Raw genomic sequence first — 16067 nt, forward strand, 5'->3', positions numbered from 1 at the left:
AAGAATATAATAAAGTAAAGATATCTTTTTAGAGCTAGAAGTTATAATCCTTTACAAAACAGATAATAAAAACTACATTACGATTAGATGGAAGAAGAAATATTATTCTAAATGATCTTTGCTACAATTTTATCAAATCAATATCAATAGGAAATTAATGACAAATGCAATACATCATTTTATCTTTTGTCATTCAAATTGTATACTGTCAATTAATTACGATAATGCGTAGTCACCTATAAGTGGCTTAATTCAATGATCCCTCGTATCGTTTGCATGTGTCCAAGTTAATGATGATTACGTCTCAGTTGCCAGCAACCGAGCTGCTGACTTAATACACGCGTAATATCTACATATGTTGTCGCTTTGCGATCGAAGAATCGCGTGCCGAGTCGTAATGTCAGCTCGCGACAAAAGTGCTACCTGATGTTAATCATTGATGATTCGCATTCGTCACGCTACATTTTTACAACAAATTACGACGCAGGATGAGAGATTCGCCGATTCTGTTCTGTGATATTGGCAAATAATACATTATTTGCATTGAAAATGAAAAATAGTCAATATTAATCAGATAAGAAAAATATTTTCTTAGCCGCCAATTGCTTTGCGAATACATCGTAAATTAGCATAATTCGAGTGGTTGACGGGATAAAAATGTAATTTTCTAAACGGATATAGATCGTACCGTATCTTTGATTTTTTTTTAGCAAGTCCAATTACCTTCTTCTAAGAAATGGATCACATGAAGATGTCATAAAAAACATGTGATTACATATGATTATACCTTTATTTGTCGTACCTTGTACGTATAAATTGATGCTCGTGTTATTATCTGCAACATAATAAAATATAGTTTGAAAAATATAATTTTATGTTATAACTATAATAGATATTTCAAACTCGATAAAATTATTTAAGAAGAATCGAAAAAACTTTACCTCGAATTTTTTTTTGTTTATAATACACTTTGAAGTTTGCATATACAGGGTCTACCAAAAGTGTGGAAACCCCTAAATATCTCGGAAATATACGTTTTACAGAAAAGTGTTTCCAACAAAAGTTGTAGGGTTTAAGAAGATCTATATACTGATTCTATCAGTTTGACCTTGGATGGCGTCGTCAAGGTCAGGTCAAGGTCACATTGACTTAAATGACACCCCCTACATTTGATTGCATATTCTTATAGCTTAATTCAAGAGCTTTCCAAAACACTATAATAATGTTCATTTTTATTAAGTACTTTGCGAGTTATGAGGGTTGAAATAATTTCTTAATTTTACATAAACCATAAAATATCTAGTAAACCATTCATTTTTCGATTATCTTACCTTCATACTTTTATGTACAAATTAATGAGAGGAATCAATTGGTGTAAAGAAAACACATAGTTGTTTCTAAGAAAAAATATGTAATTTGCAATTAACAATTCCATATTTTTTCTTAAAAACAACTGTATGTTTTCTTTACACCAATTGATTCCTTTCATTATTTTGTACATAAAAGTATGAAGGTAAGATAATCGAAAAATGAATGGTTTACTAGATATTTTATGGTTTATGTAAAATTAAGAAATTATTTCAACCCTCATAACTCGCAAAGTACTTAATAAAAATGAACATTATTATAGTGTTTTGGAAAGCTCTTGAATTAAGCTATAAGAATATGCAATCAAATGTAGGGGGTGTCATTTAAAAAAGTCAATGTGACCTTGACCTGACCTTGACGACGCCATCCAAGGTCAAACTGATAGAATCAGTATATAGATCTTCTTAAACCCTACAACTTTTGTTGGAAACACTTTTCTGTAAAACGTATATTTTCCGAGATATTTAGGGGTTTCCACACTTTTGGTAGACCCTGTATACACACGTATGTACAAACTAGTGTACACGCATATGCGTGGATTGCGTTTTGTAAATTATACTGTAATATCGTACACACATGACATAGCTACGCTGACGCTGGTAGGTGTAATGTTTGCGGAATTAAATTACCATTTGTCTACTCGTTGAGTCTAATTATGCTTGGTAGAAAAAGCGTACATACAGCGAATAACATTGGATTGACGCAGCCAATTTTCTTGTCATTTCTCGATTACATTTTCGCCGATGAATTAGTTTGTTTTTCTTCAAGTGGAATCACTTATGCAAGGAAAATAGTTTTAATTAAATGCACCTTGTGCACTTTATTTTATCCAAATACTGAAAATTAAATAGTTTTTCTTAATAGAAATATAAAGTTAAGAAGCTTGCTCGTAATTAAAGTTTGTTTAAAACGTACAAAGTCGGATTAGTAAGTTCTGATAAATAGAATACATACATTTTTTATATAGAATGTTAATGTTATAATTTTATACTTTGGAACAATTTTATAATTTTTAAAGTTTTAATTTTTATATTTCTATACTATTTTTTTACTGTAATATTTTATCGACTTAAATATCTCGCCAAATGCGAGATATCGCTTCAAATTCCTTAGAGAAATCTTTTTATGTTTCATGTATTATTAAAAGCGTTTAAAAAAGACGTTTTAATTTTGAAGCGAAATGAAATACTCGCAGAAATCGTAATAGATTAACGCTATTTTCGAATGCGAATTTCATGTTAGAGTACGTAAAGTTGAAACTTGATTTCTAAATTTATATTTGATGTGTGTAACGATATTTTCCAGTATCATTTAATTAAAGTCGTCAAATTCAAATAATTTTATATTATTTTTTCTGAATTTTTTAATGCGTTTATTTTTATTTTGAGAATATTAAAAATTATTAGAGAATTTAATATAACAACAATAACAAATAACAAATGTATACTTCCATATTTAAATATATATTTTAAGATCGAAATTTTTTTCTTCTGCACACAGGAGTTCATTCTCACAATGTTTTTAAAATTCATTTTTTACAGCAGTATGTATTTATGCGCATTAGAATTTTGTTTGTACCAATAGCGTATGTTATGATACATGTTCATTGAAATATGTATATGTTCACATATATTTCACATTCATTTATGTAGGCGTGAAATACATTTACATTTACGAGTCATATGATTTATAACTTCCTTTATTTCTTTTTTCGCGTCAACATGACATATACTTATAATGGAGCTTACACTGTCAGTTGAGCAATCCTTGTGGTTTTCAATGAGACTAAAAGACTCGTTATACATGTCCCCAAAGCCGCACAGAATATGTTGCAAATGCATATTCACCTTTACCCTTTCTCGTTAGCATGCGTTCTGTGTTTGTTCCTTTATGATTTTCCAGTAATTATTGTGATACGGTTCACCGAGAGCCGAGACATTTATTTGAACTTTATCTAGTGCTTTTTGCATTCGAATTCTTTTTCGTTGTCAGAAAGTTCTTATAATATCATTACTTTAACATAAGAGTTAGTGTAAGAGTTACTTTCCCATCTTTAAGGCTTGGTTGCATTAACGTTATTTTAGCTTTAAACGAGACTTAAATATATGTCTATCTTTATTTTTCTTTCTAAATAAATAAAGACAGACATATTTAAGTTTCGCTTAAAGCTAAAATAATGTTAATGCAACCGGGCCTAAGCCAATTAAATCTAAATCGGATTTAGATACAAGGAGGCTAATATTTAAAAAATTCACTATATATGTTATTATTGAAATATATAGAAAAAAGACACATTTGTGTCTTTTTTAAAATGCAAAAGGAATGTTTCATAAATACTACATATATATATATAATAATTTATTTATTAATTTTTTAATATTAGAATGTATAGACTAAACATGAAAAAAATTTAAATTGTTTTATTCTTATCGTGTTATATATAATACATATCAAACTGTTTTTCATAATTAAAAATTAATTAGATTTTAGATTATTTTAATTATATACGTAAATTTTAATGTCATTACATTTATAAATATAAATGTATCTATATGTTTGTATGTATATTATAAATATATATGTAGATATATATATATATATATATATATATATATACATATTTACCGCAATCCATTTTTTTCTATTACGTTGAATTAGGCGAACACGTTTGGTGGTTTCGATTTTGTGGTTTCCTGCACTCATATATCAACTTTTTTAATAAAATGCTTCACTTACTCTACGGTAATTAATAATTATACCTTGTTACTCGAGCCGTTTTATGGCTATTGAACAAATTAGTAGAAATGGATTTTAACGATTGAATCAATTAAATGACATCCTTTTATCGCGCGATTGAACAAAGATATTTTTTATCACAATACAAAATCTGCTATTGGTGCATATGTACTCATTTTTTCTTTTTTTTACAGAAAATTTATTCCCATTACGAAAAAAAATGCAACTAATTTTACGATAATCTTATGACAATATTTTTTCATTATTATTTTTATAAAATAAAAAATTTAATAACAGGGTGGCAATATCTTATAAAATTCTCTTCAAAAGAAATTGCAAAGGAATAAAGATAAAGGCTCCTTAAACTTGACAGAATTCGGTCAAATGTGAGAATGATGTGTGCACTTGGGATTCAATTTAGTGAAATAAAACTTTCTATCACATTGGTAAGAATCGTTTTTGCAATTTAGCATTTTTAAGCTAAATTGATTTTGCGAGAATATAAATTATTCTTTTATCTTTCACATATATTTTGTTCATATCTTACATTCAATGCTCCATTGTGTGAACTTTTTAAATAATTTCCACAACATTTAATCTTATTTAAAAAATTCAATTTTAAATTTGTTAAATTTCAATTTTTTTTATCATTTTATGCTACAAATTGCCTTTATACATCATTATTTATATTCTGGTTTTTGTGTAATAACTTACAATTAATTATATTTTAATATGCGACTAGTAAAACACTATTTTATCCGTACATTTGCTACAAGCTAATAACGTCAACATAATATAATGCGGTTCATGCATTAAAATTTAGCTGTTGGTCTTTACATTTACATAGCACCGATTATCGTAAATTTCACGATCTCGTATTACCACCGGCGTACAATGATTTGTGGTGAAACGCTTATTTGTACAATTCAATAATTAACGTCGCACGTAATTAACGTTGTCCACCATTACACGAAACATGTTATATCCGTGAATTTTTTCATTTCATCATTTGGTTTGTAATTTTTGGTACAACTAGCTCATACATCAACGATATATCATGCGTGGAATTGTAGTATCATACGAGAATATCCCAGGAATTTCAGCTTTAATTTCAACGATAAATACATTTGTTTATTTCAGAATGCTGTTCGAAATACAAGTTCAATGCACAATTGTTCCTTTCAACGACAGCGATATTGTATGTGTCCGATTTCGATCTATGGACACAAGAAGAGCATGTATCTGAAGAAATTTATCTATAAACTTTCGCTAGTATGCTTGAAGTTGCAGAAGCTTTACACTAAAAACGGAGTAGTTCTGGCAGTTCGCAACATACTAATACAAGCTTGTTCATCGTGGTACATCTAAATCCAACTCGAGATAGTAACTTTTTCATCACTTTGCCTTCGCTAAATCCCATTTTATCCATCTTGATCTTAAAGATAGATCAGAATTTTACTTCAACTTTATTATAAGTTTAAAACTTCCTTTATTTCTCTCGTGAAACATATTGCAGCGAATTTCTAATATCGCGAATATAGGGCAATTTTCATTCTGTATCTCCGCCTGTCTTCTCTATGTTCACTGTTTTGTTAGAGTCAATCTATCATGTGTCATTGCAATTAAGACATGACAAGGAGAAATGATGCATTAACTAGAAAGCAATGGTTATCACGAGACATCCCAGTTCGAGTTAGGTCTAGGCCGAGGGCAGATCGCGCGCACGATGGTTTTGTTCGTGAACGCATACATCGATGGTGAGCATAAGTTTCCCTATGAGACCAAACGAGAACTTGACCTATAAAAGCTTGCGGCCCGAGCTTTCGCGGCGGTAGTAATGTACTTGCTGCACGCGATCTTGCGCTTCGGAACGAGGCCGAATATATCCGCGAGACTATCCAATGTGTATTCGCTCGGAAATTGTTCCCAAGCTATAAATACAGGAGAATTTGTTGGGAGGGAGAGTCAAACTAATCAAGGTTAGTACCTCGAACTTGGAATCCTTTATCGATGACAAGTGGCTTGCTTCGTTTCTTAAGATGAAGCTTTAACTGTATCACGATATTAATTTTCTTAGAGGAAGATGTATAAATCGAGAAATATGCATACAAGTAATTCGCAATAAGTGATTTGCACATGTCGAACGATAAACTTCGAAACTGCATAGTCTTATTTAAAATAATTTACTGCTATGCGTCATAGTCGGAGAAACTGCGTCTTTATCCTCTATGACGATAGGGTTTAATAATAATTTTGGCAAGCATCGAAAATCTGGAAATTAATATTGTTATTCAATTTTATTCAATATTCTTCATACGAAAATTAAATTAGTATAAAGAAGATTATAATGAATAATATATAATGATATTAAAATTTTCGATAAAATAATGAATAATTTATATCAACGAGATATTGCATAATATTAATAATCAAAGTAGAGAGAGAGAGAGAGAAAGAGAGAGAGAGAGAGAGGAAGAGAGAACATAAAAAATATACTATACAGTATAAAATAAAATATTCAAAATAATAAATTTATTCAAGAAGAAAACGAGAAGAATAAAAATATTTAAACTGTTGTGTAAATAGTTGATATAAATAATGTTTATCATATTATAATCTTCCAGTTCATAATTATATGTAAATTTATATCTTGTTGAGACTATTCAGGAATTTGCACATAAAAAGTATTCCACAGTGGGAGAATGCAAATTCATGTAAAGTTTAATGTGAAATACGATGTATTCAATGCGTCTATTTATTGGTACAAAAGGACTGTGAAATGTCAAGGATTAAGATGTGCCCATATCTGCCGATATCGGTCGCTTTCACGAATATCTCGTCGTTGCATTTCGAAGTAGTAATCCGACAGACGGATTGAACTTCAAGGGCAATATCGACCGTTAGGTATATTTCTCGTATTATAATTTTTTCTATTTCTATTCAACGAGAAAAAAATTGAGAATAATAGTGAGTTTACAAGGTATATTTTAAAAATATATTTTAAAAATAGATATATTTTAAAGATTCTTGACAAAATTATTAAAAAAAATTACATTTTAAAATACAATAAAATGTAATACACACACACACACACACACATATTCTTTTTATTATTTAAAATCGTTCATCTTTGATGTAAATTTTTCAAAGTCGCGTTAATAAAAATCGAAAAATGATCGAGATTCGATTATTTACGTAGCAATTAATCGAACTGCAGTCACAGGACACTTGTGATAGTCCGGAAAAAAAACAGTTTTCAAGTTGGATACGTTTCTGATCGCGAAATCATAGAGCATGGTGCGAAGCACGTGGCAATGGCGCTTCGACGGACAACGGTATCGACCGACCTCGAAACGTACCTTGGCCCCACCTCGCCGCAAACCCCATCGCATAACTAGCCCTACCCCCTCTTGCTGACTTACCCGCGACATCGGCATCCCTGCATCCCTACCCGCTCTTCCCCAAAATCCACGGTCCTTGGAAATAAGCATGACGTAGATTGGCGACATGCCTAATAGTTCTTGATGCTGGACGGTTGTTATTTTCTCCGCACTTTATTGCGTAATTTTCTCGATTTACGCTTTATTTTTTTCGTTTAATAGGGTCGTTTCCGCGGATATCGATAAAATACACATAACCCAGAACCATATCGATTACGACTAAACTAGTAATTAGAAACATTGATACGGTCATGGACGCGTCATGTTATATTCGTTCCTTTGACGCCATTCAACAACAAGAGCACTGAAAGGGTTAACGTTGTAGTGTCTACATGTCGATACAAACCTATACCTTTGATGATTGTATATGAGGTGTGCAATTAACGTGTGCACTATTATGATATTAACGGTATTTGTGGAGTAGATTAGTTCGCTGATAATGATGTGAAAGCTTTTAATGTATGTTAGCAATTGTGATATTACACTTGATCTTACACATAATACAGTTTAATTACCTGTTATTGACAGTTTGATCGCCAATTAGATTTATATGATTAGGTATATCATAAAGATATCTAATTATAATCAAAGTTACGCTGCATTTGTGCAATTATAAAATGTTAATAATGTGTATGTGATTTTTATATAATTATTTAAGAAAACAAATAAGAAAAAGTGTGCAATATATAATAAATTAATAGAATTTATACAGTAAATAAATAGAATTTTATCGATTATAGATGGACGGCTAAATTAATATTACTCTTAGAAAATAATATCACTTTTCCTCTAAAAAATATATATTACTTAACCTAAAGGTCAAATTTCGACTTCCCTATTTTCCGGTGGGTGTTTAATTCAGACTTGGGTTAAGACTTGGGATATTTCTCACAATATTGAAGATGAAAAAAAATTTCCAGAAACATGAATGAATTCTTAGAAAAAATCTGCGGAGGTCTCTTTTGCAGGACTAAAAATTAACCGATTTATTTTTAGAAAGAAATTATAATATGTTTAATATTATTCTAATAATATTTACATCTCTTATTTCACGTCGTTATTGGTTAAAATGATAAAAAGAGATTATCGATGCAATTTTAGTCAAATTTTACTCACTATTGGTTATCGTATAATTTCCGCGAAAAATAGTTCCTTTATACATCATATTAAACTTTTAACAAAGATGAACACAACTTTGATCGTCACCATATGAAGTAAAGTGAATTATGTTAGGACGTTGGAAGCAACTTGCGAAAACGTTTCGGTAGACTATTCGCCTAGGGCATACGAGTATTTGATCGAGTTATAGCAAGAGAATTCGAGATTCCGGATATTAGGCAATTATCCAGGTTTTGATTGGTAACATCCTTTCTTCAAAAAACGAGAATCAGAAGTGCACTTGCACGATTATCGCTTCATTAGAGACCTTCGTTAACGTATCAATCGTTTTATTAGATGAAAATATTACTGAAAAGATAATAATTTTAACTTTTATTATTGCTTGTTTCGCGTGAATTATAAATTTTTTGAATTTTTTCCATACATTTTTTTACGTTGGTATTCTAATATTTCGTTTTATAATATTCAAATACAGCATTAAGATCGTTGAAGTTTATTTGGTTGAAGAAAAGCAAGAAATACAAATTATTAATAGATATACAAATATAATATCAATGTTTAGATATTTATAGAAATTTACCACAGTAGCATGCACGTGAGAGAACCCGGGAAAAAGCTCGTAATATTCTGTAAGCGTTGTCCACGATGAACCGCTACGCTAGTATTTGCGCCATTTCTAACTAGAGCATTTACGCTAGACTTAACGCCAAGTATATTACAAATGTCGGAGTAGTTCGCGACGATGCGTATCTTGTGCAATTGTGTCATGCATTTCTCCATTTCCTCTGGCAGGCAGTCGATCTTGCAGCGATTCCTCACGTCAAGTGAACCCTCGCGATCATTTATATTTATAGAATTGTACATGACACCGATGACGATGATTGCGAATTTTCGCGAACGATTCATCATGTCTTGTTAAGCTTTTCGATTGTCAAATTAATTCGCGATCTCGAGCGAAACGGTAGCTGTCGTTACGCTGTTCTAACTCCAGCTTGGCCATGATTATTTCAAGGTGCGAATGCACACATTTTACTGCTCGTAGGCACAATTTGCATAATGGGTCGCGACGCGAAGTGGCTTTTCGTGTAACACATATATAACCGTTCGCGCAAGCGGTGATTCGAGTCCTCAGAAATTCCTCTGCGAGATTCACAGGAAGATTGCGCAGGCGGGAAAATGACATTCTTGCGTAAAAGATCTCTAATAAGGAAAGCGCATCTCGGAATGCGCCGCTCGTCGAGATGAAATGCATCCCGTCGACTTCTTAATAAGAATAATTGACGACAAAGATCAAGAGCGGAGAGCTATTTCCTTCGTGGACGACTGTGATATTAAATTAAACGCTAGTGGAAAAATCGTATACAAGACATCCTGGGAACATCGCTGTCCCTTTTATTAGCAGATTTTTCTTAATTAATTCAGAGTTGATTGGAATTTTTCTTATAATGTCTTGTCTTCCTTTCATACAGATTTTTTATAAAGCGGATTTTTATATTACAACTAACAATTTTCTACAATTTGTTGAAATTTTGCAGAAACGCGTGTGAACGTTTTACAAAGAAAATTTTACAAGTTTGATATGATGTATCTTATATAATGCAATTTGATAAAAAATCTCAATATTTGGAAAATCATAAAATATATGTGCCATATCACATTACCGATAAAATATATTTACTGCTGCAGTTTATATGTTACGATCGAATATATAAGCTGATATTTGACTTTCTTTCCGGGCAAGATCAAAGTATCGTGTCTTTCAAAGTATTTGCCATTACTGCCATACAACGGAAGACAAAGTCGAGCAATTTATGCCGAATACCGTTGTATTTGTCCGTCCTTTTAGCAATAAGACGCGGACAAGCAACTTAGAAGCGAAATGGTAAAGTTGCGAAAGAATTCTCTATATCGCGAATAGCGGTTGACCTGTCTTGTATCCTTCTCTTTCCGCGCTGCTTTAATTTACATTTTAATGCTCGTGCGCTATCGCCAGCATGACCGCGCAACATCTTATTTTTCTTTTTCACACGAGCTACTTATACCATTATTAAATCTACCTGGACGCCGCACTACATCGTGCTTACTTGCATCGCGTGTGCAAAACATATTATCTCGCGCGAGAATTACTTTTATTAATATATTTAGGAATAATTATCAAGTATTAAAAAATATAAATTATAATAAAATTCACGAAACACGAATATTTGATAGTGAGTTTTATGCGTGTTAATTATTTGTCGTAATATTTTTTATTAAAAGATCCAAGATTCCAAATATTATCTATGGATAAAACATATTTTGAAAATTTTGGCACAAACGTAAATATATTTAATTGAATCTAAAACTATGCAAGCTTTACTACAGATGATAATATGTTTACTATTGCTCTGCAAATTCGTGGAATATTCACGGATGGTAGCATCGCACCTACTGCACCTTTACCGATAGCTGATGCAACGAAATGTACGTTTAAATTGTTGTTAACATTATAGGAATATATATTTTATAATTGAAATTATTCTTCAAATATAAATACAAAATTCATGATTATTACATTCAATATTTTACTTTAAGAAGAGGAATTATAAAGAAAAGTCACAAACTGAAAAAAAAAGATTAACGTGTTTTTTTTATATCAATATTATATGTGTTTCTGATCATCTCTTTTAATAAATTTATTGCTTTTCCTTTTTTCTTCTTATACAAATCAATTTAAAAAACAGAAAGTAATCTTTTAGATTGCTTAATGAAGCGAAAAAAGATTGACTCACCTTATTATCCTTTTTACATAGTTGTTTCCACTGTGGTTGTTTCCCTTTGCGTGTCAGACAAGATGTTGTGGCAAAGGGTTGATATATTGATTAATTATTTTTACTTTCATTTTTATAAACTTTATCACCTTTTGTATCCGCGCATCATACGGCTCTTGTATGTAATCTCCGCACATGTTTTTGAACAATTAAGCACAGATCTTATAAATAATGTGGAAAACATGTTTATGAAAAATTCTAGAACAGAGAACTTATTATAAATTATGGAAAAAATAATTTGCACATATTTTATAAATTCGATTAGCAATAATTTTGTAAAATAATCGTGTTTTATAGCATATTATGCTTCAATATTATTATTATTATTTCGGAACAGGGCCAATATTTCAACTAATATATCAACTCGAAATAAGACATTATCTTGCGAATATATTTATTGGCCGTCTCGCATGATAAAAAATAGCATTTTATTACGGAATAACAATATTTTCTTGCGACGAAGTTGTGGCCTGGATACCGTCGAAACTCATTCGAAAACTTTGTTTTAGCTATCGAAGTTTTAGTCATTAATCAATTGACACGTTAGTCCAACTTTATGTCACCGAGAAATGTCGCCGAGATTTTATTCGAATGAAAAATTTAAAACTATAAATTGCTGTCTAAAATTTCAGAAATTACTTATATTTTTATAATTTTTTTTCAACAATAATTAATGAACAATATTATTCTAACAAACTGCCCTGACATTTATATGATAAAATCCTATTTACAGTCATGAAAACGAATATTTTCGGCATAGAATTGCGACACAGCAGATAGGAGTATAACATCACAATCTCTTATAAAATTTTAAACAGATTTGTTATAAATTCTTTTTTTTGAGTAGGGAAAAATTACATTTTTTTTTTATTTATTTATGTACACTGTTACTTGTTTTTTATCTATTTATGTATACTGTTTTCTTCACGATATATTAATATATTTTACTTAACAATTTTCTATTAATTACACACAAGTTTCCCCTAGTTTTTCTGATGCTAAGCTAACTATGCTAAAGATAATATTTATTCTTATAAAATAAGGATTGAATAATAATAATAATCATAAATATGTGTTTCTATCTATGTGAGAGACTAATATGTTAGTAAAAAAAATTTTGCAATTATCTGAAATGTCACATCAGTTCATGATGTATGTATTGTTTTACATCATGTTCTGTCAAATTCGTGTATAAATGTGAAAAAAATGTAGGGGCGTAACATTTTGCGTTTCCATGTTAAAATTGGCGTGCATGATACTTGGATTCCCGAAATACGGACATTATAATTGGCCAGTCGACACCCACGATTTATATGAAAGCACCGTCGTCGCCGAGAATTTTCGATTATAATAAATAACCTAACGACTTTGCATTTCGACTTTCTCTCTTTCTACAGGTCAATCTAAAAAAATATAATTATTTGATGCTTGATCTTTTGACATTTTGAATTACAAGATCTTTTAATTTTAAGGTGGGCTATTTATAAGAGGTCGATCTGACATAACTCATTTTCTAATTGAGCCACGACATAAACTGATATATATTGTAGCTAATCATTAGTTAACACTTGTCACAACTTTGGCAGATATTAACACGCCGGAAACGGTGTTATCACTGTAACATATAGCGTGCTTCGTAGTAAATTGAAATTTTGTCCTATAGCATAATTTAAAAAATATCTATAATTTAGCGACTCAACTTATGATTTAATATTTATGGATATGTGCCAACTCTTGATAAATATAGAAAATGCAATTTAACCATAAATTATTAATATATTTTTAGCATAGATGAAAAATTAAAAATGAGCGAAATCTGTGTGATATCAAATGGATCATTATTGAAAGAAAGTTTTTGCGTTCGATTTACTTATCTACATATATCTCACTTATTGTATCATCTTGTGTGTATTTGATTAAAAAATACGTGATTAAAATTACTGCGATTTAGATCATGCTTTTTGTACTCTTGCCAAGCACAGTCTTTATTAGACGATTTTTGCGGTTAATTTGCATAATAAATAATAGTATTGTACGAGATAAATTACACATGTTAACAATATCTTATTTATTTTAATCATCTACTAAAAGTTAAAATAATTAATAGCGGGAAAACAATATACAGGAAAAGAAAGAATGCGCGATGAAATTGGAGTAATGCGGAAGGTTACATTTATATCAGACACGAGATGATATAAAAAATAAGCATAAAAAAGATATTACGATATATTTACGTGTGTCGTGACTTGAAAATCGTACAAACTACGTATACGTGAGAAAAGCGCGCGACGCCGTTCAAAATAATTCGAGTCGCTCTATAAATACAATACGACATTCAGTCGTATGTGGCGCGTCGCGATGTCCAGATGCTTCCCCACGTCTATTCGTTCAACAATCGTCGATTTAATCACAAATTTTGTTAGTTATTAATTGATACGATCGGTGATTCGTCTGTAAGGATACATTGAACGCCAGGAAAATTCAGTGTTTGTATCTGAAATTTGATTGTTTAGCGCAAATAACGCATACACCAGGCCATTTTGCCGCCCGAAGACAGCATAATAAATTACGTGCAAAGTGACATGTTGTGAAAAAGTGCGTATTCATGCATGTATTACCGAAATATTTCGGACACACTTGTAGCATTTCGAAATTCATGTAGTTCGTATCGCGAATAACAATCGATGATCGCGATTTATTCTTGCGTAAGAAACATTTATAGGCATCTCTGCCAATTAATCGTATCACAACGTAACAAGCGAAATTATTCGGCGATGCACATACGCAATTACATAACGTATAAATAAATAAATTGATCGAGTCACTTTGCGATATGCGCCTGATTAACGAAAAGAATGATCGATTCTGATAAAAATCATAACAAGTTATAATTTAATGCGATAATTTTGCAATATTTTTCATCTCATATGATATTATATGATCTTAATTATAAAATATATGCGCACTGATTTTTAATAAATAATTAATAAATTAATAAATTCATGAAAAAAATATATTTTTTTATAAATTGCGTGTGCAACGTCCCAGGAATCTTGTACTTTTTCTCGTTTACGAAATCTACAGTGAAAATCTGGAATTAATAGCTGTGTTACAATTTTAGATGAGGCGAGACGTGTCGCGTGTCGTTTTTAACGCGGTTTCGCGCGCGATTCTGCCGCGATTCTGACGGTCACGTGATTGTTCTCGTCGGCAAAGTGCGTGCGTTTTAAGAGTGGGCGTGAAAAATCTGAATAATTATTCGTTTTACATGATGGAGAGGCTTAGCATGGCGGAAATGTTACGTCGAAAGGATAGGAGGCGTCGCAGGGGATGGACGGTGGTCGGACACGAATTACGGTAAGTGTGACAAATCAATCATGATTTAGTCAGTCTATCCGGAGTAAGATATTTTTCGTCAGTAAAAGAATGAACAGATGAAACTGTCACAATGAACCGCATGTGCGGTAGGAATGTTTTCAGTCGGAGCCAAAACGTTCTGAAGATAGGATGAAAATAAAATTGCATCATATTTTCGAGATGGTTTTATAAAATGACTCGAATTTTTTTGAAAATACATCGATGATTTTTGCACTCGAGACATGCAAGAGAAATATACAGGACCCAAGATTCGCAGTAATTCGAACGATTCAAACAATTGATTACACTACGAGATTCTTTCGCTTATCTACAGCTGTTTTTTGATGAATGAAAAGAATAACACTTAATCAAATTTTTATGAAGCAAACATCGATTTCAGAATTAGAATTATCTTTATATGCAAAATTTAATATTGCGATATCATTGATATTTTATAATTATAATTTTAATTATGAGATTTTTAAAATTTTCTTTAACTAGAGTTTAATAAAATTGTTTTGCCTCACAGATCAGTTTTTGTATATTGTTTTAAATTATTTTTATTATGAATTTTTTATCAAATGACTTATGAAATGATTTTATCAAATAATAAAGTGCATTGTGTGTGAAAGTTTATACTTAAAGTTGGTAACTGCGGTAACTTATCGGTAACATGTATATCAGCTGATAAAACGACCATGGTACCGCCATCTTTCGCGATACTACCTGGATTTCATATAACTGATCTTCTGTGCTATATTTAGTGAGCAGATCGATGCTGCGGGTTACCGTTTCACATTTTCCAATTTTACTTGAAAAAGTCGGTAAACTAGATTCCACATTGTAAATATTCTATATTATTAAATTCGCAATCGTTTCTAACAATAATTTTGACATAGTAAATAAGTCAAATTATTAAATATACATATATATGTATGTGTGTATATCTTGATTTAAGAAAAAATATCTAGTGAAATTTTATTAGTAAAACATAATTTTTTTTCAAATTATTGTTTTTTTTATTTCTGTAGCTTTTTTACTTTCAATTTTTGCATGTAACAATTAGATTAATACTCAGAATATCAGTAATAGTTTTTAGATATATGTGCTTTTGATCAATTTGAAAAAGGAAAGGGTATCTTTTGATACACACAATTTTATAAAATTTCAATAAATAATAACATTACCCAGGTAGCAAGATGACGTCTAAAGACGTCTTAAAGACATCTTAAAGACG

At 30.8% G+C, this 16067-nt stretch overlaps 1 protein-coding gene across 6 annotated transcripts in view; it reads left to right on the forward strand.

Moving 5' to 3' along the window:
- LOC105256745 (cAMP-specific 3',5'-cyclic phosphodiesterase) overlaps positions 1-16067 on the forward strand; it is a 316988-nt gene that overhangs the window by 157886 nt on the left and 143035 nt on the right. Inside the window, exon 1 of one of the 6 annotated variants that reach the window (XM_020029218.2) lies at positions 14590-14830. The exons of the other annotated variants lie outside the window; for them this stretch is intronic. Within the exon in view, the coding sequence (XP_019884777.1) occupies positions 14742-14830 (89 nt within the window). The 5' untranslated portion in view covers positions 14590-14741. Of the gene's footprint in view, positions 1-14589; positions 14831-16067 lie in introns of those variants that run through there. 6 annotated transcript variants of the gene reach the window in all.

This window comes from Camponotus floridanus, unplaced genomic scaffold (assembly GCF_003227725.1).
Source record: "Camponotus floridanus strain SB8 unplaced genomic scaffold, Cflo_v7.5 scaffold45, whole genome shotgun sequence".
Lineage (NCBI taxonomy): Eukaryota > Metazoa > Arthropoda > Insecta > Hymenoptera > Formicidae > Camponotus > Camponotus floridanus.